Here is a 25,790-nt window from a genome sequence, read left to right as displayed (position 1 = left end):
CCTTGACATGAATATTTTTTCACACCTCCCACCCACTTTTTTAACTTAACAGGAAATCCTGTTACCGTCCATCAGCCAACATGCAGGAACCTTAAAAATGACATAACAAAACATTCCTAATTTTCACAGAAGCTGAAGACAACACTGACAGGCAGTTGTCTTTGAGGGAGATAGTTTTTAAAATTTACTTATTTATTTACTAGGTATTTATTTCAATGTTTGTGGATTTACAGCACTGGCAAGTGGTATGTGATTTTTATTTATTTTTTTAAGATTTTATTTATTTATTCATGAGAGACACACACAAAGAGAGAGAGAGAGGCAGAGGGAGAAGCAGGCTCCATGCAGGTAGCCTGACGTGGGACTTGATCCCAGGTCTCCAGGATCACGCCCCCGGCTGAAGGCTGCGCTAAACCGCTGAGCCACCCGGGCTGCCCGGTATGTGATTTTTAAATCTCAAATGTTTATTCGTACTATCATTGAATACATGTTGATCACATCCACACTGTGCAGAACATGGTAGTTAACATGTAATCAGAACATAATATCATATTGTTATTTCTTTACTGGAAAAATCTGTTTTATTTTTCTGGAAAAACAAACCACACATTTGATTATGAAAAAAGAAAGAAGTTATTGATATAATATGTTGTTTAAAAAAAGGTTGTAAGAAAAAAATTTTCTGAAAATATGCACAATAGAATTGTTGACTTTTCACCTATCTTCATGTATATTCTTCAGGATGCATTTATCAACGTCCAAATCAGTCATGACTGATTACTAGAATGTGAGAAATTATCAATGTTTGCATTCTTTGTCTGTCTGTAATAGTATATAGTCTCTCCACAATGTGCTTTCTCTCAAAAATCAATCCTTTTAATGCTAAAAAAAAATCTTTTTTTAAATTAAGGGTATGATTGCATCAACTGCATTTATAACCTAACTTCATAATTATTATAAAAAGCTTAATTATTTAACCAACATAACTCATTTTATACACATCTAACACCAGGTACATACAAAAGTAATAAAATGTTTTAATTGATCTTGCCAACGTAGACCAAATGAACATTAAACCAAAAACCTTGCAGTTTCCTATTTGAGCTCAAGTGGATTTTTTGCCTTGTTGAAAACATGTTTGAAAACTGGTTCATTACCAAATACATTTTGGATTTGGATTCGCATAAACTGAATTATTTTTCAAGTTTGTATACTTTCATGTTTCTAGGAGATTCAAGTAAGTATTTTTAAGTGACATAAATGAATAATCAAGTAAATAACCGAATAAGCAACTTAATGTTTTATCTTAGAAAAGAGCTAGATTGGGGGCACCTGGGTGGCTCAGTCAGTTAAGCTTCTGCCTTCAGCTCAGGTCATGAGCTCAGGGTCCTGGGATTGAGCCCTGTGTCCAGCTCCCTGCTCAACCGGGAGCTGCTTCTCCCTCTTCCTCTGCCCCTCTCACAGCCCCACTTGTGCTCTCTCTCCCTCTCTTTCTCTTGCAAATAAATAAAAATCTTTTAAAAAAAATAAATAAAATATTTTTAAAAAGAAGAAGAAGAAAAAAGAAAAGAGCTAGATTGGAAGGAAACACATTCAGAAAAAAAAAAGGAACACATTCAGTCTCACCATTTTAGAACTTACAGAACATTTATGTACACAAAATAATCTGAAATGATATGAACTTTTGTTAGAATGGTAAATTGCATGGTATCATCTTAATATTTAGTCAGAATTACAAGAGATGAAGACACCAATTCCAAATCCCAAGACAGTTAATCACAACCAAGCCTCTGAGCTTCATCATGTCCTCCCCAAGGCCAACTTAAAGAGCTTCTCACTGAGGAAGCAGAGACCAATAGATTGTAACTCCTCGGGGAGAAAGACATTTTCCAAGCACTCTACTTTCATCACAGAACCTTTCTTGCTGATTTTAACACTTCCAGTCATATCTTATTTATACCCCAGCGCAGTGCTGTCAATTCCATAACTTCATTTGCACCAAGGTCCCCTGCCCACCGGAGTCGTTCTCACGCCATACTGAACTAATGACATTTGAGGTCCTCCACCACCATTCGATGACTCAGTTACTCCATCTTCCATACACACTGCTTCTGCTGGCCTGTCTATTCCTGCAATATAGATGGAAAAGCACCCCCAAAATACAACCCCTCTACCTGCCTGTGTGAGATATACCTCATACCTTTCTTGTTCCTAAAAGAATACATGTCTATATGAAACGGGTGTGAATGTGCAAGCACAGTTTTTGCTGTGCAAGAAATACATCCAGCTTCTTTAGTTTTCATTTTGTTTTGTTTTGAAGTAGGCTCCACACCCAATGTAGAGCTTTAACTCGAGACCCTGAAATCAAGAGACACCTGCTCTACTGACGGAGCCAGCCAGGCGCCCCTCTTCTTGATTTCTAATACATCCATATAAATCCAATTCTGGGGATCCCTGGGTGGTGCAGCGGTTTAGCGCCTGCCTTTGGCCCAGGGCGCGATCCTGGAGACCCGGGATCGAATCCCACGTCGGGCTCCCGGTGCATGGAACCTGCTTCTCCCTCTGCCTGTGTCTGCCTCTCTCTCTCTCTCTCTCTCTCTGTATGACTATCATAAATAAATAAAAATTAAAAAATAAATAAAAAATAAATTCAATTCTGTCCCTAGGTTGGGAATTTAGCTCTTAGCACCAAAGCATTAAGTCCCCATAGTTTTCAATGGCCCCTCACCAAGACAGTTACCAACCAGACCAGCCTGCATGGACCCCCTCAACTCAGGTGCTCGCCTACCTCCCTAGAGCTCAGTAGAACTCTGTTTCAGATCCTCCCTCTCGGTATAACGAATGTTTTCGGTTCTCACAGGGCACCCCTGACCGAGTTGTGGCTAGAACTCACGGCTCACCGCAGCGGGGACACGAGATGCCTTTCAGGTAAGGGGAGGACTCCGTGCTCATCATTTCACACCGGCCTTTTCAAAACTCCGAATCCAGCTACGTGGACAGCGCTCCTGGGTGTCCCTGGGCAGGAAGACAACGCCGGGGAAACGGACGACGGAGACGAAGCCCCGGAGGCGGAGGGCGGAGAGGACCGGGATGCGGGATGAGCGCGGGGCAGTGCTGGGCTCCGGGACAGTCCCGCCGCCTCGACCGAGGTGCTGGCGCCTCCTCCCCGCGCGGCCCCCGACCGCCCCCTGCTGGCCGCTAGGGCGTCCTCCCGAGCCCACGCACCAATCGGATCTCCCCCGTACACCCCTCACAACGGACCCAGCGCCCCGTACCGGCCGCGCTGCACTTCCGCGCCCCTTCCCTCCTGGTTTAGCAAGGTAACTGTGATTCTCAGAGGCAAAGCCCGTGGGGTCCCTGTCACAGGCTAGTTACACACCTGTCAGCATCCCAGCCACGGCCCTCGGTCCAGAGGTCGAGTCTGCGCCCCGCCCCCCCCCCTGCCCCCGGAGCGGGCCGGGACCTCCCGAGCGCACTCCGAGCCGTCCGGGCAGCGCACGTCCCAGCGCCTTCCAGCGCGTGCAGGCTCCCGCGGCTCTGACGCCACCGCGCGGGGCCCGCAGCTGCGCCGGGAAGCCGACACCCGCCGGGCCGGACCTGCGGGGCGATGGGGACTTGAGGGAAGAGGTTATCACACCAGCGGACGACACGTGAGCAGACGTCCCGCGACGCGCGCCGGGCGGGAAACAAGGGAAGCTGTGCCTGACGACGCGACGCCCCGGTACCCAGCAGCCGAAAGGGCGGCGGATGCACTCCGCGGGGAGCAGCTACACCTTTTCCGATTTTACCGGTTTCACTGGGGTCCCACGGGTCGCGGAGGCGTCTCCTCAGAGGGGAGGGCAAGAATAAGCGAAGCAAGGGTTCGTTCTCGAAGAACTAGAACTCAGGACCTACCAGGCTCCGCGAGCACCTCCATCTGGCGTTCTCGCGCCTCGCGCCTCGGCGTTCTCGCGCCTCGGCGTTCTCGCGAGGTCCGCGCGCTCTCGTACTACCGCCAGGTGCGCGTGCGCGTGCGCGGCTCGGACCGGACGGGCGCGCGCGCCGGCACGAGAGCAGGTGCCGCGAGGCGCCCGGCAGGGGCGGCAGTTAGACCGCGCGGCCCACCTGGCGGCGGGGGCCCAGGGATGCCGCGGCTCCCCTGCGTGCGTCTGCTGTGCCTGGGACTCCTGTTAGTTCGGTTCTCCCGGGAGCTGAGCGACATCAGCAAAGCTAGGAGGCTGTGCGGCAGGCACCTCCTGAAGGAAATAATAAAACTCTGTGGCAATGTCAATTGGAGCTACTTCGAGGAGGAAACCCCTGTGCCACCGCTGTTTCCCCAGGACAACGAGATTGAAACCTTCATCCCGGACCGGTCGGAAAGCTCCCAAAGCACTTTCCCGGCTTGGGCGAGAGGCACAAGCCCAGGTAAAAATATAAGCCAAAGGCATGTTTGTTCATCTTTGTACTGTCTTTTCCCCAAATCTGCTTTGCCAGGGGCTGAGCTTTCCCCGGATATGGAATCTGCCTAGTATACAGATACATAAAACTCTTTATAATAAATTGTGCATATGCAAAAAAAGACTTAGAGCGGGCACCCCCGGTGGCCCAGCGGTTTAGCGCCGCCTTCGGCCCACGGCGTGATCCTGGAGTCCCAGGATCGAGTCCCGCATCGGGCTCCCTGCATGGAGCCTGCTTCTTCCTCTGCCTCTGTGTGTGTGTGTGTGTCTCATGAATAAATAAAATTAAAAAAAAAAACTTAGAGGAAATAAGTGTATATATATATATATATTTTACATAAGAGTGCTGCTTCTTCCTAGCTTTTCCTTTCTGGAGTACAGTACACTTGTCACCTGGCAAACTCCGCTTGGTCCTTCAGAGCCTCAGAGGCTTCATTTTCCCTGTGAAGTCATCACTGACCCCTTCCTAGCTACTAACTCCATTCTCTGTCTACCACAGTATCTACCACGTGGATCTATCTGACCATCATCAGGACCAGCCACATAATTGGCCCAGCCCAGTGCAGAATAAAAATGCAGAGCCCCTTGCTCAAAAGCAGGAAAGGGCCCATTAAAAGTACTAATATATAAAGCTCCCCCACCCATCTCTTTTCTTGTGTGTATCTCCTCTGCTCACACACATGGTCCATTCTTCCACTAGATTTTACTTAAAAGTGCATATACTTAACATTTCACTTACAAGCTAAGATTTTTGAGAATTTCAAGACTGTGGTGAGAACTTTAAAGAAAATGCTAGGTCCTCCTCAGCACTGGGTTTGTGTGACCATGCTCTCCCATAAGGCCAGTCCTATATACATTACTATATAATAGGAGTTGTTTCGTGCATGTTTTTTTTTTTATCTGAAATGCCTAGCAGAGGTCCTAGCACACAGTATGTGTTTAATATATATTGAATGTATGCTTAGTGCATTTAAGCAGTCTTTAGGAAAGAATATTCACCTTTTCAGATTCATTGTTATCTTCTAACTCTATATTTACCTTTTACTACCAACATGGTTTGTCATTTTAAAAGAAAGTGCACTTTATCTATAGGCTGTCCATAACATAGTGTCATTAAAATTATTGTGTTTTAAGGTCATTCAATGAATTTAATTTGATTTGGACAAATTTTTCAAAAGGCAAGATTTCTGAAATTAAGGAAAGGGGTAGACTCTCATGCCACAAAACACTCCGAAGTAGATGACTGAGACAAACTAAAATTGCCTTCCACATTAAAGGCACTCATTCATTTACTGAATGAATGAATGAATGAATGAATGAAACTTATTCCATTCTTCCTATAGCTGCTAAGAGGATGAAAACTTTGAAAGACAAATAATAGAAACCATCAGAATGATTCTTGATCATTTTCTACCATCAAACCAACCTACATATAAACTCACTTTATTTTACCTTTATAATGGAAGAAGTGTCTCTCCCCAGTCTTCCACTTGTACTTTAATTCAGTGATTCTTACATTGAATGTGTGTGTGATTCACCTGGGGAATACTTTTAATGTACAGGTTCTGACTCCATGGGTGTGGGGTGGGACCTGAGCATCCACATATTTGCAAGCTCCCAGAGATGCTTGCTTGTTGCTCTCACAACCTATACCTTGGTCAAAATTTTATGTTAAAAAATTTTTTTATGTTCAGACATCCGAGCTTGGGTTGGTTATTTTTTTTTTAATTTTTTATTTATTTATGATAGTCACACAGAGAGAGAGAGAGAGAGGCAGAGAGTCACAGGCAGAGGGAGAAGCAGGCTCCATGCACCGGGAGCCCGACGTGGGATTCGATGCCGGGTCTCCAGGATCGCGCCCTGGGCCAAAGGCAGGCGCCAAACCGCTGCACCACCCAGGGATCCCTTGGGTTGGTTATTTAAAAAGAGCTTGGAATCCGGGATCCCTGGGTGGTGCAGCGGTTTAGTGCCTGCCTTTGGCTCAGGGTGCGATCCTGAAGACCCGGGATCGAATCCCACGTCGGGCTCCGGGTATGGAGCCTGCTTCTCCCTCTGCCTGTGTTTCTGCCTCTCTCTCTCTCTCTCTCTCTCTCTCTGTGTGACTATCATAAATAAATAAAAATTTAAAAAAAAAAAGAGCTTGGAATCCCTTTTCTCAACAAAGCCTGCTCTAGAGACTATTAATTTTTTTAAGAGTCAACGTTAAAACTCAGAGCTGTGCTTGCTTCAGCAGCACATACACTAAAACTCAGAACTGATTAATGACTCCTTTGTTTTAGGTGTTATTCACACTTCCCTGGAGGAATAAGTGTCATTAATTCAATGAAGAGGGAGCTGCAGTGAAACAAAATTTATGGGAAATAAAAATGTATCTTACCACATTTTAGAATTGTCATACCAACGAAACATGTTACTGTGGCAACTATAAAAAGGACAGTTTTCTGAAGTGGAAATGTCAAGTGGCCATAAAGCCATAGTTGTTTTACACTGTGTGAAAGAATGAAAAAATGGATTTAAGTTATCAATATGCATTTGTGTTAAATTTTTAAAAAGTATTGACCTATAAGGAAAGATGACATGCAATCTATCCTGTGAATTTCCAGTGAATAATTAGAAGTTGTGGAGACGTATGTGTTCTCAATATAGAATCTATAATTAGGCCATTTCTTTTTCATTTGAATATGGACTGAAAAGCTGATTAACTTTTATTAGCTTGAACTAGCAGGATACATTTCTATGTTAGATCAAGTCAGTTATCCACAATTTTAATTGTCTGATGATTGATCTGAGTCTGACACAGGAAAAGATAATTTGGTGCACTAATATTAAAACAGGCATTTTTTTCAGAGCTACTCATATATAACTTGAATCTGAAATTGTGTGCTTCTCGCTAGTGGATCCTTGAGGGTATGGGCCACATCTCCAAGACCTACCCTATCATATTTCTGAACTCTGGCTGAGTATGGTGCTTCCTAACTCTTAGTGTCTGGTGAAGTCATTAATGCTTCATCACCAGGTTTTCATAATCCATAACCCCTAATCCAATTGGATTGGTCATATTCCCCTATTCATCTATTCTTGTTTTTTAGATATTATCGCAAATGGGCTGTACAGGACCCCTTTCTTTACATACTAATTCAGCAAAATTTGAGTGCCTGTCATGTGCTAGGACTCCTTGTTGGTGACTGGGATTTACGACTGTAGAGTTTTATACTCAGGTAGCCTCTTGAGGCTTACAGAAGATAGACAGTGAAGATAGACAGTAAACATAAGTACATTACACAGTATGTTAGAAGATGATTAGACTTGGAGCACCTGGGTGGCTCAGTAGGTTGAGGATCTGCCTTTGGGCTCAGGTCATGATCTCAGGGTCCTTGGATGGAGCCCCACGTTTGAGTTTCTTGCTCAGCGGGGGGGGGGGGGGTCTGCTGCTTCCTCTCTCTGCCCCTCACCCCATTTGTGCTCTCTCTCTCATTCTCTCTCAAAAAATAAAATCTTGTTTTAAAAAAAGATTATTAGTCTTCACATATCTCTATTTTCCACTCCAGTTCTCCTCCTCCCATGGCAACCATTCCAAAGTGTTGATTGTGTATTTTTACTTGCATGTTTTTTTGTAAGCTGTGCATTGTTTCCTATGCATGTATTTTAAATATATATATAAATGGTATTTTTTAAAGATTATTTTTTAGAGAGAGAGAGCACACGCAAGAGAGCACATTTGATTGGGGGGAAGGGCAGAGGGAGATGAAGAAAGATAGAGAATCTGGAGTAGACTCCCTTGGTGAGTGTGGAGCCCAATGTGCCACTTGTTCTCATTACTCTGAGATCATGACCTGAGCTGAAATCAAGAGTTGGACGCCCAACCAACTGAACCACCCAGGTGTCCCTAAAATATATGTAAATGATATTTAAGATGTATCCCTTATCATTGCTTTGTGAACATTACTTCAAACTGCTCCATAATATTCATATACTTTCCCAACATTTTACTTATCCTCTCAGCACTGAACACCCAACCTGCATGGTCTCCAACTTTCTACCACTGTAAATAACACCACAGTGAAAAATCATTGTATGTGCTCCATTAAGAAGGATCTGTGTGGACATTTCTCAGCAATCCTATACCTAGGGGTAAAATTGTTGTGTAATAAAACATATGTACATTTAATTTGCTTAAAGTGTCTCAGATTGCTCTACAGAATGGCTATACCAGTTTATTGTTGCACCACCAGTACATGCAGATTCCTATATTCTCATATCCAAGTCAACAATTAGCATTATATGATATTTAACTTTTGTCAGTGTGTGATAGAATGAAATGGCATTTTTGTCTTGCTCTGGATGTGAGCACCTCTTCAAATATATATATTAGCCTTTTGCATTTTTTCCCCTGAAAGTTTTCTGTTTATAATGTTTTACTTGGAATTGTTGTTTTCCAGTTGATTTGTAAGAGTTATTTTACCATATACAATAGCTGTTGGCTTTAGACACTGCAAATATATTCTCCCATTTTGTCATATATTGGTGTTGTGTGAGAGAAAGCCTTAATTTTATATAATCAGGCAATAAGTGATTTGCCTTATTATTCAGACTTCTGAAATTTTATTTTGAAAGTCCTTTTTTGTCCCTCTGTTAACTTTGTAGATTTGCTTTTCACATTTGGTTGTTAATTCTTCTGGAGAACACTTTGGTCTCTTCTGGCTGAGATTACCATCTTAGTTTTTTCAGTAAGTCTTATTTTTCTCTACAAAAGGAGCTAGTTTTCTGAATGCCATCTGCTAAAAATTTTTTTTCCATTGATTTGTAACGCTACCTTTATTGTTTCTTGTTTGTCTGAGCTTCCTATTCTCCTTAATTGGTCTTTTTGTTTGACCTTGTACAATTACTATACTGCTTGTAATGTTATTACTCTGTAGGATGTCATTTTTAGGAGGGAAAATCTCCACTTTTTAAAAAAGATTTCATATATTTATTTAAAAGAGAGAGAACATGAGAAGAGAGGTAGGGGCAGAAGGAGTGGGAGAAGCAAGCACCCAGCTGATCAGGGAGCTTGACATGGGGCTCCATCCCAGGACTCTGGGATGATGACCTGAGCCGATGGCACACATTTAACCAATTGAGCCATCCAGGTACCCCCTCAATGTTTCTTTCCCTTAAATTTGACTAAGCTAATTAATTCTCAGCTTTTATTCTTCCATATATATATCTTTAAGAGTAAGCGTATTGAATTTTTTTAAATCCACCTGCCTTAACAAAATATTAACAAACTACATTCAACAATACTTTAAAAGGATCATCTACCACAATCAAATGAGATTTATTCTGTAAATTCAAGGGTAATTAAATATTTGCAAACCAACATGATACATGAACAAAATGAGGGATAAAAATAATATAATCATCTCAGTAGATGCAGAAAAAAACCTTATGACAAAATTCAGCACCCATTCATGATAAAAACTCTCAACAAAATGGCTTTAGAGGGAACATAATAAAGACCGTATATGAAAATTCCACAACTAACTTCATACTCAATGGTGAAAACCTGAGAATTTTTCCTCTAAGATAAGGCATAAGGCAAGCATGCCCACTCTTGACACTTTTTATTCAAAATAGTACTCAGCGGTTTAGCGCCTGCCTTCAGCCCAGGGCGTGATCCTGGAGTCCCGGGATCAAGTCCCACGTCGGGCTCTGCATGGAGCCTGCTTCTCCCTCTGCCTGTGTCTCTGCCCCTCCCTCATGTGTGTGTGTGTGTCTCATGAATAAATAAATAAAATCTTAAGAAAAAATAGTACTGGAAGTCCTAGCCACAGTAATCAGACAAGAAAAAGAAGTAAGAGCCATCCATAGGGGTAAGGAAGAAAATAAACTGTCACCAGGTGACATGATACCATGCATAGAAAACCCTTATGACTCCAACAAAAAAAAAAAAGAAAACTATTAGAAATGATAAATGAATTCAGTAAAGTTGCAGGATACAAAATTAATGTACAGAATTGGTAGTGTTTCTATACATTAATAATGAAGTAGGAGGAAGAGAAATTAAGAAAACAACCCCATTCCCTATTGCACCAAAAAGAGTAAAATACTTAGTAATAACCTGAATCAGGGAGGTGAAAGGCCTATATTCTGAAAACTGTAAAGCATTGATGATGACACAAATGGAAAGATATTCCATGCTCATGGATTGGAAGAAATAATATTGTTAAAATGTCCATACTACCCAAAGCAACTTACAGATTCAATGCAATTCCTATCAAAACATCAACAGCATTTTTCACGGAACTAGAACAAATAATACTAAAATTTGTGTGGAGCCACCAAAAAATCTGAATAGCCAAAGCAACCTCAAGAAGGAAGAATGAAGTAGGAGGTATTAAAGTCCAGATTTCAAGATATACTACAAAACTATAGTAATCAAAACAGTATGACGCTGGGACAAAAAAATAGACATACAGATCAAAAGAACAAGCTAGAAAGCCCAGAAATAAACCCACACTTATATAGTCAAAGGAGGCAAGAATATGCTATGGGGAAAAGACAGTATCTTAAGTAAATTGTGCTTTAAAAAAATGAACAGCTACATGCAAAAGAATGAAACTGGACCACTTTCTTACTCCATACACAAAAATAAATTCAAAATGGATTAAAAACCTACATGTTATACCTGATACCTTAAAATTCCTAAAAGAGAGCATAGGCAGTAATTTCCGTGATTTCAACCATAGCAACAGTTTTCTAGATATGTTTCCTAAGACAAGAGAAACAAAAGCAAAAATAATTGGGACTTCACCAAAATAAAAGTCTTTAAGACAAAAAAGTAACATACTGAATGGGAGAAGGTGTTTGCAAATGATATATCTGGTAAGGGGTTACTGTTCAAAATATATAAATAACTTCTACAACTTGGGATCCCTGGGTGGCGCAGTGGTTTGGCGCCTGCCTTTGGCCCAGGGCGCAATCCTGGAGACCCCGGATCGAATCCCACATCAGGCTCCCGGTGCATGGAGCCTGCTTCTTCCTCCGCCTGTGTCTCTGCCCCTCTCTCTCTGTGACTATCATAAATAAATTTTAAAAAAATTTTAAAAAAAAAGAAAGAAAAAAAAAAACTTCTACAACTCAACACCAAAAAAAAAAATCCAATTTAAAAATGGCCAGAGAACCTGAATATTTTCCCAAAGAGACAGATGGATGGCCAACAGACAAATTAGAAGATGCTCAACATCACTAATATCAGGGAAATTCAAATCAAAACCACAATGAGATTATCACACCACACCTATCAAAATGGCTAAAATCAAAAATACAAGAAATAACAAGTATTGGTGAGGATGCGGAGAAAAAGGAACTCTTGTACACTGTTGGTGGGAATGTAAATTGCCATAGCTACTGTGAAAAACAGTATGGAGGTTCCTCAAAAAATTAAAAATAGAAATACCATATGATCCAATAATTCAACTCCTGAGTGTTACCCAAAGAAAACAAAAATACTAATTCAAAAAGATATATGCACCCCTATGTTTATTGCAGTATTATTTACAATACCAAGAAATGGAAACAACTCGTGTCCATTGACAGATGAATGGTTAAAGAAGAGGTGGGGTACACGCACACACACACACCACAGACACCACAGGAATATTACACAGCCATAAAAAAAGGATGAGATCTTGGGCAGCCCAGATGGCTCAGAGGTTTAGTGCCGCCTTCAGCCCAGGGCCTGATCCTGGAGATCCGGGATCGAGTCCCACGTCAGGCTCCCTGCATGGAGCCTGCTTCCCTCTCTGCCTGTGTCTCTGCCTCTCTGTCTGTGTCTCTCATGAATAAATAAAATCTTAAAAAAAAGAAGGATGAGATCTTGCCATATGTGACAACATGGATAGACCTGGAGAATATTATGCTAAGTGAGATAACTCATACTGAGAAAGACAAATACCAAATGATGCCACTCGTACTAGAATCTAAAAAACAAAACAAATGAATAACAAACGAAAAAGTAGAATCAGACCTACACATGCAGAAAACAAACTGATTGTTGCCAGAGGAAAGGGAGATGGAGGGGATGCCAAAATCAGTGAAGGGGAGTAGGAGATACAGGCTTCCAGTTATGTAATGACTAAGTCATCAGAATAAAGGGTAGAGCATAGGGAATAGAGACAATGTAATTTTAATAGCATTGTATGGTGAGATATGGTAGCTCCACTTGTGGTGAGCACAGCATAATGAAAAAAATAAAAATCCATGTTGAATTTTTATTGAGATGCATGGAATATATAGATTAATTTGAAGAGGATTTATGTCTTTTTACTATAAAGTAATCACAACTAAAAGAAAGGAATATTTTCATATTCTATTATTAGAATTTTAAAGTTTTCTCAGTGGAGACTTTATTGTTGGTTAGGTTAATGCTTAATACTTTTTTCTTGTTGCTATTGTAGATACTTGCTAATTATATTTTTGTTAAAAAATTATATTTTTGTTAAAAAATTATATTTTTGTTAGTGACTTTTGGATAGAGAAATGCGATTGATTTTTACTGGTTGATCTTTATCCAGTAATTATGCCAAATTATCTTAATGGTTCTAATAGTTTGTTTCTGTCATTTGCAAATGATAGCTTTGTCACTTCCTTTTTAAACCTTACATCAGTCGCCATCGTAGTCTTTTTCTGCATCCTCCTCCTCCTCCCTCTCCTCCTCCCCCTCGTCCTCCTTCTCCTCCTCTCCTTCTCCTTCTTTCTTCTTTCTTCTTTCTTCTTTCTTATAGCATTGGCCAGGTCCTCTACTATTGTTAAGTGGTAGTGATACTAGGATGTCTTGTTATGTTCCTAGTTTTAAAAAGGAATGCATTTAAATTTCTTCGTTTGTAGGTTTGTGCTATATAACCTCCACCAAGATAAGGGAGCTTGCTATTTTTTAATCATTATAAGTAGGGCTAAACTTTATTAAGGCCTTTTGGAGGGCATCCTTTTGCACAATAATATTATTTTTCTCTTTTTTTTAATTAATTCACCAAATACTTGTTGGGTGCCTGCTAAGTGCCAGGCACTGCTGTAAATCCTTGAGATATACCGGTGAACGAGGCAGATGAAGATATCTGGCCTGATAAAGCTTGCATAGGAAATGAACATAATAAATGAAGATAATAAGGGAGGGTTATAGAAAAATAAAGAGTGGAACAGGATAGGGAGATCAAGAGTTTGGGGGCTGCTATGGAGTGGGATATAGGATTAAATGGTGTAGTCAAGGTAGGCCTCACTGAAAAGGTGAGGTTTGAGAAAGGTTTGACAGATGAATGGTTAAAGAAGAGGTGGGGTACGCACACACACACACACACACACACACACACACACACACCACAGACACACACAGGAATATTACACAGCCATAAAAAAGGATGATATCTTGGGCAGCTCAGGTGGCTTAGCGGTTTTGCGCCACCTTTAGCCCAGGGTGTGATCCTGGAGATCCGGGATCGAGTCCCACCTCAGGCTCCCTGCATGGAGCCTGCTTCTCCCTCTGACTGTGTCTCTGCCCTTCTCTCTCTCTCTCTCTCTCTCTCTCTCTGTGTGTGCCTCTCATGAATAAATAAATAAAATCTTTAAAAAAAAAAAGAGAGAGAGAGAGAGAGAGAGAAAGGAAGAGGTAAAAGAACCAGCCAAGGATGTATCTGGGGGGAAAGAATGTTTAGGCAAAGGAATGAGCAGAGCAAATATACTTCTGCCCTATTTACACGGAGAACAGCAAGGAGGCTAGTGTGGCTGGAGCAGACAGATGGGTAACAAGCAGGCCGAGTGAAATTGTTCAGATCATTGTAAGGATTTTGGCTCTACTCTGAGTAGTGAAGTCATTACAGACTTTGGAGCAGAGGACTGATGTTAATTGACCTTTCAAAGGGGTCAGTCTGGCCACTACATTGGGGACAGGCTGTAAGGAGGCAAGAGTAGAAGCAGACAACTGTTCTGGGGGTGCAGTATTAGAGGTGATAGCAGCTGGATGAGATGGTAGCAGTGAAGATAATAGAAATTATTTCATTCTAGATATATTTGGGCAGATTTTATGTGAAATAAGAGAAAAAAAGGGAACTCAAAAACTGACTCCAATTTTTTTTTTAATGTGACCCCAAAGTTTTTGCTTCCTACATCTGAAAGGATAGGGTTTCTACGAGCTGAGGTAAGAAAGGCCTCAGGTGGAACAGGTCTGAAGACAATATCAGCAGTTCAATTTGAGGCATGTTGAGTTTGACAAGCTCAGGTAGAGTTTCAAACACATTGTGTTTGACGCACTGAAGTGGAGACGATGAGTTGGAAGTATGGACCTGGAGTTTGGAAATAATTTTACTTGACAATAGGAGTTTAGGAGTCATAGGTGTATAGATGATTCTCGAAGCCATAAGACTGGATGAGATCACCAAGAGAAGTACACATAGAGAAGAGTGCCAAGGACTGAGCCCTGGGAGACATCAACTTCAACAGTTAAAGAGGAAGTATTTGCAAAGGAGATGGAAATGGGACAAATAATTAGGCGAGGACATTGAAGAAGAGAAAATTTGGTGTCCTGGAAACCAAGTGAAAAAGTGTGTCAAGAAGGAATGTGTTTGATGAGTCAGATAAGATGAGAATTGGTTGTTGAATTTAGTAATATAGACATCATTCGAGACCTTGAAAGGAGAAGTTTTGGTGCAGCAATGGAACAAAAGCCTGATTAGAGAGGGTTTAAGGTAGAATGAGTCAAGAGAACTTGATAATAGGAAACTATCTAGGAGTTTATCTACAGAGGGGAGAAAATAAGCAGGATGGTAACTGGCAAGGTAAGCAGAGCCAAAGAGAGGTGGTCTTGGCTTTTTTTAAGTAGGAGAAATAGCATTGCTTTGCTTATAGGAGTGAAGAGTTGATAATGAAGGGTGTATAGCAGAGGATTGCTGGAGTGATAGCCTGGAGTAGGCAAGAGGAGACAAGCTCTGGTCTCTTGGAGGAACTGGCTCTAGAGTGAATAGTTCTATGCCAATAGGTAGGAAGGCAGAATGTATGGATATAGATGTTAAAAGATGAGTTTAAAAATGGTGAAGGGACCAAATCCAAGTTCTCTTCTGATTGCCTTCATTTTCTTACAAAGTAGAAAGTAAATCCTACTGAGAGTGAGTTTGGGAATCTACTCATGCAGTACATTGTGTTGATAGATTTTGGGATCTTGACCCATCTTTGCACTTTTGGAATACACACTTTCTTAATGTATTTTTAAAATATATTTGTTTTTTTTTTTTAAGATTTTTTTTAATTTATTTATTCTTGAGAGATAGAAGGAGAGACAGAGCCAGAGACACAGGCAGAGGGAGAAGCAGGCTCCATGCACCGGGAGCCCGACGTGGGATTCGATCCCGGGTCTCCAGGATCGCGCCCTGGGCCAAAGGCAGGCGCCAAACCGCTGCGCCACCCAGGGATCCCTAAAATATATTTGAGAATTCAGTTAACTAATATCTTTTTTAGGACTTCCAAATAAACATTTATAAGTGAATGGGCTTACATGGGTTTTCTTTTAACAAATCATATTGTTCTTATCTAGTTTTGGAATAAAAAATATACTAGGTTCATAAAATATGCTGGGCAGCTTCTTCTCTTTTCTTTTTTGTTTTTGAATGAGTATATGATTAGAACTGTTCTTGAAAAGCAGGTAGAACCTAACTCTAAGATCATCTATGTCTATCCTTTTAAATTTTCTGTGCCAATTAAGGCATCTTGTTATTTTTCTAAAGATTCATCCATTTAATCTTGATTTTTAAATGTGTAACATTCATAATATTTATTTAAATACTTTAAATATCTGTTCTTTTTTTTTTGTTCCTTTTCATCTCTTCTTTCTTGATTAGTCTGGCTAGAGTTGTATCTACTTCATTAATCCTTTTAAAGAACCAAGTTTTGGGTTTCTAAACATTTATAGTGTTTTGGTTCTGTAGTTCATTGATTTCTCACCTTATTACTTTGGGTCTTTTCTATTGTTCTTTTTCAAATTCATAAATCTGAATACTCATGTTTAACCTTTCCTGTTTTTTCTGGTGAGGTTAGCTTAAATTCCCTCCCCCAATTTGACATATAGTTTTCATTAACTAGTCTTTAGCTGCCTGCATTCATGAAAAAGTTTTCTTCTTACTGTCTTTTTTCTTCCCTTTTGAGTAACAGAACACGGCACATCCCAACAGGATGTTTCTTCAATTTGCCTGGACAGCCTAATTTACTTATTCCCTTCAGTGTATTCTGTTCATTAATGACACATCTTAGTTCATCACATATTTATCTGTCTTAGATAACTTAGTATTTAATATCTTTGATATCTATCCTAAAATTTTAGTGTTCCACAATTCACTTTAAGCATTTTAAATACAAGGTTAGTAAATAGTGTTTTAGTAGCACTCTAACTACATGGGACAGGGATTCACCTAAATAACTTCAAGAAAAAATGGTGGGGGAGATAGTTATTATAGAAATGAGATCTAGGAAGGGACTTGGAAAGTCTCTGGAGAGCCCGAAGAATCACATCAGCTTTAAAAACCACCTTCTCTCTTTTTCTTTCTATCTGAATCTTTTCTCCTCCAGTATTTATGTTTCTTTATGACTTTAGCTTGTCATGACAGGCTTCATAGTACCCTTTCAGTTTTGTTTCTCACTTTTCTTAGTGAGAAACTTTTCTCTAACTTCGGAGAGAGGACATTGATTGGGCCAACTCATGTTTTCACGTGGCATGGATTGCTGGCCACCATAGTAGATTGGTTTCTTTGGGCTCAAGTACTAACAACCTCCAGTCTGTTCAACTGGCTGTATGGTGGAGTCAAATGGTTCAGAGCATGGTTGTCTATGGCTCACTCTACAGTGCTGTTTATAGGTAAATATATCCTGGAAGAGACAGTAGATAGGCAAGGGCAATGACGGAAACCCGAAAAGCTTCCAAATAATTATCTTCTGGGTTTATTTTAATTTCTTTCCAGTAACACTGAGTAAGTTCAGAGCAGTATTATAGCAATCCATTCATTGAGCATATCACCACTTCTTCATCTCTTCATATTTTAACAACAACCAAGATGGTTATAAAATATGCATTAAAAGACGAATGTAGTAGTCCCCCTCTTATCTGCAGGGGACATACTCCAAGACCCCCCAGTGGATACCTGAAACGAGGGATAGTCCCAAATCCTACATATGGTGTTTTTTCCCATACATGCATACCTACAATAAAGTTTAATTTATAAATAAGGCACAGTAAGAGATGAACAATAATAATAAAATATAACAATTATAACAATATAGTGTAATAAAAGTTATGTGATTGTAGTCTCTGTCTCTCAAAATATGTTATCTGAACTCACCCTTCTTGTAGTGATGTGAAATAAGAAAATGCCTATGTGCTAAGATGAAGTGAGGTCAATAATGTAGGCATTGTGATGTAGCATGTGATGCTCTGTCGGAATGGGGATCATCTGCTTCCAGACCAAAGTGGACTGCAGGTAACAGAGGCCAGGGAAAGAGAAACTGCAGAAAAAAAGGGACTACTGTAACCCAAGTAAACGATGGGCAAAGGATTTGAATGGACGTTTCTACAAAGAGGATAGATAAGAAGCACATGAAAGGATGCTCAGTATCATTTGTCATTAGGTAAATGCAAATCAAAACCACAGTGGGATCACCTCACATCCACAAGGATGGCCATAATCAAAAATGGAAAACACAAGTGTTAATGAGGGTGTGGGGCAACTCAATCCTAATATAACAGTGGTGGGATTGTAAAATGATGTAGTCACTGTGGAAAAGTTTGGTGGTCTCTCAGAAAGTTAAACAAATTTACCTTAAGATCCAGCAGTTCTACTACCAGGTTTATACCCAAGAAAATTACAGACCTATGTTCACACAAAAACTTGTAAGTAAATATTTATAGCAATACTGTTCATAACAGCAAAAGGTGGAAACAACCCAAATGTCCATCAACTGATAAATGGATCAACAAAATCTGATATATCCATACAATGGAAAACTACTCAGCCATAAAAGGAATAAAATGCTGATACGTGCTACAACATGGATAAACCTTGAAAACATTTTGCTAAGTGAAAAAAATCAGACATAAATAGCCACAAGTTTGTGGTATGATTTCATTTCCAAAACAGGCAAAGCCCTAGAAATGGAAAGTAGATTAGTGGTTGCCAGGGGCTGGAGGAAGAGGGAAATGGGAATTATTGTTAATGGCTATGGGGCTTCTTTTGGGGGTGATACAAATGTCCTAGAATTAGATAGTGGTGATGGTTGCAAAGCTTTGTGAATATACTAAAAAAACACTGAATTGTATGCTTTAAAATACTGAATTTTATGACATGTGAATGATAATAAAATATTTCTGCATAAAAAACATGCAAAGGTTTCCAAGCTTTTTTATAGGAAAACACTACCTACAACTATTTTAGTTAAAAAATATATGTATATTGCTTTTAAAAACCATTTTATTATTTAAAATGTGATTACTTGTTTTTAAATAAATAGAGGACTTCAGGGGCCCCTGAGTGGCTCAGTAGGTTGAGCTTTTGACTCTTGGTTTCTGTTTAAGTCATGATCCGAGCTGTGAGATTCACATCAGGTTCCGAGCTCAGTGGAGTCTGCTTGAGATTCTCTGCCTCTCCCTCTGCCCCTTCCCCTGCTAGTGTACACGCTCTCTCTCTCAAAGAAATACATAAATAAATCTTTTAAAAAATAACTAGCATACTTTAGTATTCTAGAAGTATGATTCAATTTTCAGCTAAAGGAAGATTTTAATAAAGTAGGATTTTTTCTTGTCTCTCAACAGTCTCTACTTCTGCCTATGAGGAAGAAGCAGTAAGCAGTTTGGAGATGCCATCTCTGCCTGAGTATAGATATAAAAGGGCCAACTTGCCACCTGATAAGACAAGAGAATTTTCCTCATCACAAGATATCAATCAGTATATTCATGAAATTTCAGAATTTCAGAAGAAAAGTACAAACAAAATTAAAACCTTAAGCAATGTGTTTTGGGGGAATCATCCCCAAAGAAAACGCAGAGGATATTCAGAAAAGTGTTGTCTTACAGGATGTACAGTAGAAGAACTGAGTATTGCATGCTTCCCATATACTGAATACAAAAACTTACAGAAACAAGTACCATCATTTGTGACTAAGATACACTAACCATCAGAGGAATTATACTAACTTAATAAAAGCTTAATATATTTAGTTTATTTTTGGTAATTGTCCTTGTAGGTTCTTTGCTGTGAACACCATCTAAAAGTATGTGCAGGCACTTAACAATACTTTGTGGTGGTAGTAGGAATCTTAGTATTTTCTTTGGTAACCCAAATTTTTCATATATCTTTTATATTTCAAGATGATGTTGCTAGAGGAGGCACGATCCATGTAAACATCTAAGAGTTACCTATTGATGCTTGTCATTCTGTTTGAAACTCTCTCAGGCTGCATCTGAATAGACTATGGTGTGTTCTGCGCTTCATCTATATGACCTACAAACTGCTGCCCCGTAACTATGTTACGGGTGAACTATGTTCACTCCAGTATGCCAATACATCTGTCCAATGTCTTAAAAATAACTAACCAACTACCACTCCTAGCAGGAGCCCTTATACTGTAATAGTGGGTAGGCTTCTGATTCCTTGAATTTTATGATAGTCACTGATTGGAAATCTTCAGTTTCTGAGGACTTAACGCGAGTTCAGTCAATGTCTCTAAGTTACAAAACCTCTCCAAGATACTCTGCAAGTACTGATATAATGTGATACTCTGTTTTGCCTTGATCTGGATGGCTGCTGACACTCTGTTGTAACAGTGTCAGCAGTACCTGGGAATTTGTTAGAAGTGCAGTTCTCAAATCCCACCCTAGATGTACTGAATCAGAATCTCTGGGTGTGGGGCTCTGCAATCTGCGTTGTTATAGGCCTTCCAGCTCATTCTGAAGTCAGGTTAACGATGGAGAACCACTGGTAACAGTCCTATGGAGTTCTGTTGAAGTCCTACTATTTATGTGCTTGCATATCTCAATATGATGTTGTAACACTAAGTTTTCGGTGAATTTTCACTTGGATGTCCACGTATGAAATATCTTTAATGGTACAAATTAGAGAAAAGCTTAATCCAAAGAATTCAAAGTGGAATTCATACTTTCCACCATTAGGAGGCAAGCATCATTTGAGACATTTCTCTGGTTTCTTTCTCAAATATGTACTGTAATGTTCTTTACAAATGAAACTTTTATTCCTATTTGTTGCTGTTATTTCTTGGACAAAGGTTCTTTTTCACATGTATCTATATCGTATACATTTACATTAATAAATATGTCTAAACTTTTTTTTTTACCAGTTCCTGGGTTGTCTACATTATCTTTCTAAATATGAGGAGCCACCTGTTTAGAAACAGAATGACAGATCACATCATGATTTAGTGGTGGAATAAGTCTGCTGGTGTTAGATGAAAATGCACTAGTGAGAATTGCCTATGCTTAGGTTAAAATGCAGCAATGCACTTGAGCCCACTTTGAGTTATAGGTTTGTCCTTGTAGCTTAAAAATACAGTTTGTTAGCTTACTGATATACACACATCAAAAGTCAAAATTAGAAAAGCATGAGATTGGGGTAGCCTGGGCGGTGCAGTCAGTTAAGCGTCCAACTCTTGATTTCAGCTCAGGTCATGATCTCTCAGGGTTGTGAGAGCAAACCCCATGCTGGGTGCGGAGACTGCTTGATGGTCTCCCTCTCCCTCTGCCCCTCTCCCTACTCTTAAAAATAAAATAAAATAAAATATGAGATTAACCCAGTGTGTTATTTGTATAGCTATATACTTCCCAACACTTTAAGAATTTGCATGTTAGGGTGTATATTAATTGGTTTTTTGGTTTAATGCCTATTTTCTTCTTTTTTTAAAGGTTTTATTTGTTTACTTAGAGAGAGAGCCAAGGGAGTAGCAGAGGGAGAAGGAGAAGCAGGGAGCCTGGCAAGTGGTTCAATCCCAGGATTCTGGGATCATGACCTGAGCCATCCAGGCGCCCCTAATGCCTATCTTTTAATATAATTGTGCTAATAATGATTTTGTGCATTTGGATAGAACTGATTCACATTTTTCTTATGGACTCCTCAGAACAATCCAGATGCAGGAAAAAAATTAAAGAAAGCTGATATACTTTGATATTAAGCAACTTATTGCAGCTTCTTTATGTTCAGTTACTTGCTAGTTTGTGGTAGAGCTGGATCAGGATTTTAATCCTAGCATCTTGTTCAATAATCCTGATGTCAATAAAATCACGAGCAGAAATCATCCACATATTTTTGTTTGGAGTTCTTTTATTTGGCCTCTACTCTGTTTTGACTTCTGTGTTGGTTAATAATCTATTGGCCCTCTGCCCTAAATCTCCTGTTCTTTATTCTGCTTTTTGATGCTGAGACTTGGATTTTTTACACCAGCCTTTTCCTTCACTAACCGGCTTCCTGTGAGAGTCTATTTGCAGGGTATTAGAGGGGATCCCTTGCCCTGCTGCTTTCAGCATCATCCAGCAGCATTTCTGCCCAGCAGCATTTCTGCCCACTGGCAGTGACAGCAGTTTTTTGTTCTATCCTCAACTTCCATGGCCAGCTTCATCATCTTTCTTCAGAGATACTAATCCAGCTGCCTGGTGTCCCTTCCTAAAAGGTCTTTCATCTCAGGGGCGCTGGGGTGGGGGTGGAGGGAGGGGGGGCTGGCTCGAGCTCCTGCAGCCCCAGCACCAGCTGGGCAGACAGTGCATGCTCCTCAGAAATCTGGGTGCCAGCTCCATGGCTCCTTTCCTCCAAGCTTCCAGGCTTCAATAACCTCACATTCTTTCCTTTGTGTAGGCATGGTAGGCGCTTCCTAACGTCTTGGTTCTGGTTTTTGTTTTTAATCTCTGCACGACTTTACTATTTTTCTTTTTTCAATCCTCTAATATAAGTCTAGCACTTTATATTAAATTTACTGTTAAATTTAATTTATAGTTACAAGTCTAACACTTTATATTAAATTTACTGTTAAATTTAATTTATTAAATTTATATTTATAATTAATTTAATTCTAATTTAAATAAATTATACTTCTATAATTTACATTAAATTTACTGTTAAAATACTGGATGTGGTTTCCGTTTTCTTGGGTGGGGCTTAAATGATAAAGCCCCTGCCCCCCACCCCCAACAGTGGTTCAGAAGGTGGTTTTGAATTGTTTTAGGGCAAGGATGGTAGTAAATGGGTTTCATCTTAAAAAGGAAACTCTTAAATAACTAGTAGTGGCTTGCCTGTTTGCAAGTCAACCCAGGCCCCATTACCTTTATCACTTTCCTTTTGTAGAATTGAATATAAGTGGAGTCATATGGCACATAGTCTTATGTCCAGCTCATTTCACTCAGCATAAGGTTTCTGAATACCTCAGAGTTGTTGCATGAATCAACATAAATTTGTTCCTTTTGATATTTGCTTAGCATCTCATTGTACTAGGAATAAAGCTGCTATGAACATTCATGTGCAAGTTTTCCTGTGACCATGTTTTTATTTCTCTTGGGTAACTATGTATACAGGAGTGGCAATGCTGTGGCATATGACAAATGCTTACTTAACACCATAAGAAATAGTCAAGTGGTTTTCCAAAGTGAGAACCAGTTGTTCCATCTTCTCACCAACACTTAGTATTGTTAGTCTTTCAAATTTTCTTGTTCGTTTTTTTAAAAACCTGGCCTTTGGGATCCCTGGGTGGCGCAGCGGTTTGGCGCCTGCCTTTGGCCCAGGGCGCGCAATCCTGGAGACCCGGGATCGAATCCCACGTCGGGCTCCCGGTGCATGGAGCCTGCTTCTCCCTCTGCCTAGGTCTCTGCCTCTCTCTCTCTCTCTCTCTCTCTCTCTGTGATTATCATTAAAAAATAATAAAAATAAAAATAAAAATAAAAACCTGGCCTTTGAACATATTTAGCCATAAGGTGAAAAAACTACCGTCTGAATCCTGACTTATATTTTCTTTTTTTTTTTAATTAATTTTTATTGGTGTTCAATTTACCAACATACAGAAAAACACCCAGTGCTCATCCCGTCAAGTGTCCACCTCAGTGCCCGTCACCCATTCCCCTCCAACACCCACCCTCCTCCCCTTCCACCACCCCTAGTTCGTTTCCCCGAGTTAGGAGTCTTTATGTTCTGTCTCCCTTCCTGATATTTCCCAACATTTCTTTTCCCTTCCTTTATATTCCCTTTCACTATTATTCATATTCCCCAAATGAATGAGAACATACACTGTTTGTCCTTCTCCGATTGACTTATTTCACTCAGCATAATACCCTCCAGTTCTATCCACATTGAAGCAAATGGTGGATATTTGTCGTTTCTAATTGCTGAGTAATATTCCATTGTATACATAAACCACATCTTCTTTATCCATTCATCTTTCGATGGACACCGAGGCTCCTTCCACAGTTTGGCTATTATATTTTCTTGACATAGTCTTTTTAATTTTAGCTATTCGAGTGAGAGTGTTGTATCTTAATTGGCATTTCCTCATGACTCATGATGTTGAGCCTCTTTTCATATGCTTATTGGTCATTCATCTTTTATGAAGTGTTTGTACAAATCTTTTGCCTGTTTTTAGTTTCTTTTATTAATGAATTCTAAGAGGTTTTCATATATTTTGATACAAGTGCTTTGTCAGATACATGAAATGTATTTTCTCCCACTGTGTCTTGCTTCATTTCTTTAAAGTATCTTTTTTTAAACTTATTTCTTAAAGACTTTATTTATTTAAGAGAGAGAGCAAGCACTCAAGTAGGGGGCGATGGGAGGGGCAGAGAGGGAGAAGCAGACTCCCCGCTGAGCAGGGAGCCAGATAGGGGCTCCATCCCAGACCCTGGGATCATGACCTGAGCCAAAGGTAGACGCTTTACCAACTGAGCCACCCACGGGCCCCTCCTTAAAGTATCTTTAAAATAGAAGTTTTTAATTTTGATGAAGTTCAATTTGTCTATTTTTCTCTTATAATTGGGATGTTTTGCATTATATATCTAACAAATCTTTGCCTTTTCCAAGTTTAAGATATTCTAAATTTTCTTCTACAACTTTTATAGTTTAGCTTTCATGTTAGGTCTATGATTCATTTGAATTCATTTTTGTGTATGGTGAAAATAGAGGCCAAGGTTTATGTTTTCCAAATGGCTAACCAGCAGTTCTAGCGCATTAATTGTAAGACTTTTCTGTCATCCAGTCCACCTTGGCATATCTTAAAAAATCAGTTGACCATATATATGAGTGGGTTTATTTCTGATATATACTGTTTCATTAATCTATATATTTATCCTTATGGTGACATCACACTGTCTTATTACTGTGGCCTAATTTTAAGAATTAAAATCAGGCAGCCTAAGTTCTCCCACCTTTGTCTTCTTTTTAAAAATTGTGTGAGTTATTCTTGGTCCTTGCTATTTCCATATAAATTTCAGAACAACCTTGTTAATTTTTATAAAATTCTGCTGAGATTATGATTGGTACTGCATTGAAACTATAAATCTATTTATAAATTAAAACTATTTTGAGGAAAATTGAGACTACTGACCTATGAGCATGGTTTATGTCTTTCCATTTACAAATACATTTTTTTGGTCTTCTTTAATTTCACCACTATTTAGTAGGTTTTAGTGTATAAAACTTATAAATACCTTGTTAAAAGTATCCCTAAGTACTTTATTTCTATGCTATTTTAAGTGGTATTTTTAATAATTTTACTTTTTAATTGTTGCTAGTATATAGAAATAGTAAATTTTTATATTTTGGCCATCCATCCAGCAATATTATAAATTCCCTTAGTGAGTCTAGTAGCTTTTTTTTTTTTTTTTGTAAACTGCTTAGGATTTTCTACATAAATAGTCATCATCTATGAGTAGAGGAGGTTTTATTTTTTCCTTTCCAATATGATATATTTTATTTCTGTTTTCTTGCCTCATTGCATGGCCTACAACCTCCAGTACAGTGTAGATAAGAGAGTGAACACATTTGCCTTGTTCCAGTCCCAGAAGGAAAGCATTCATTCTTTTACCACTAAACGTGATGTTAGCTTGATTTTTGCAGATGCACTTTATCTGATTGAAAAAGTTTCATTCTATTCCCAGCTTGGTGAGAGTTTTTATCATGAGTGTGGAATTTTGTTCAATGTTTTTTCTGCATATACTGAGATGATTATATAGGTTTTCTTCTTTAGCTTGTCAATATGGTGTATTTCTTTTTTCTTTTTTTTTTTTTTGAAAAGTAAACTAACTTTGTATTCCTCAAGTAAAATCTGAAGAATCTGTTGATACTTTTTCTTCCTTTTCCCTGG

General features: G+C 39.4%; 2 protein-coding genes across 4 annotated transcripts in view; one reads left to right on the top strand and one right to left on the bottom strand.

Moving 5' to 3' along the window:
- CD274 (CD274 molecule) overlaps positions 1–3,916 on the bottom strand; it is a 129,931-nt gene extending 126,015 nt beyond the window's left edge. The window contains exons 1-2 of one of the 3 annotated variants that reach the window (XM_041743882.1): positions 3,380–3,916; positions 2,894–3,015 (exon numbers count right to left, since the gene is read on the bottom strand). The gene's annotated coding sequence lies outside the window, so the exon portion shown is untranslated. Of the gene's footprint in view, positions 1–2,893 lie in introns of all 3 variants that reach the window. The other 2 variants (XM_041743880.1, XM_041743884.1) reach the window with 2 other exon arrangements.
- Positions 3,917–4,124: 208 nt separating this feature from the next.
- INSL6 (insulin like 6) lies at positions 4,125–20,693 on the top strand. The gene is made up of 2 exons (XM_041745584.1): positions 4,125–4,404; positions 19,258–20,693. The coding sequence occupies exons 1-2, from the start codon at positions 4,125–4,127 to the stop codon at positions 19,614–19,616; spliced, it is 639 nt and encodes a 212-aa protein (XP_041601518.1). The 3' UTR covers positions 19,617–20,693.
- The last annotated feature ends 5,097 nt before the right edge of the window (positions 20,694–25,790 follow it).

The sequence above is a fragment of the Vulpes lagopus genome, chromosome 2 (genome assembly GCF_018345385.1).
Source record: "Vulpes lagopus strain Blue_001 chromosome 2, ASM1834538v1, whole genome shotgun sequence".
Taxonomy (NCBI): Eukaryota; Metazoa; Chordata; class Mammalia; order Carnivora; family Canidae; genus Vulpes; species Vulpes lagopus.
This window is presented reverse-complemented; position numbering and strand designations above follow the sequence as displayed.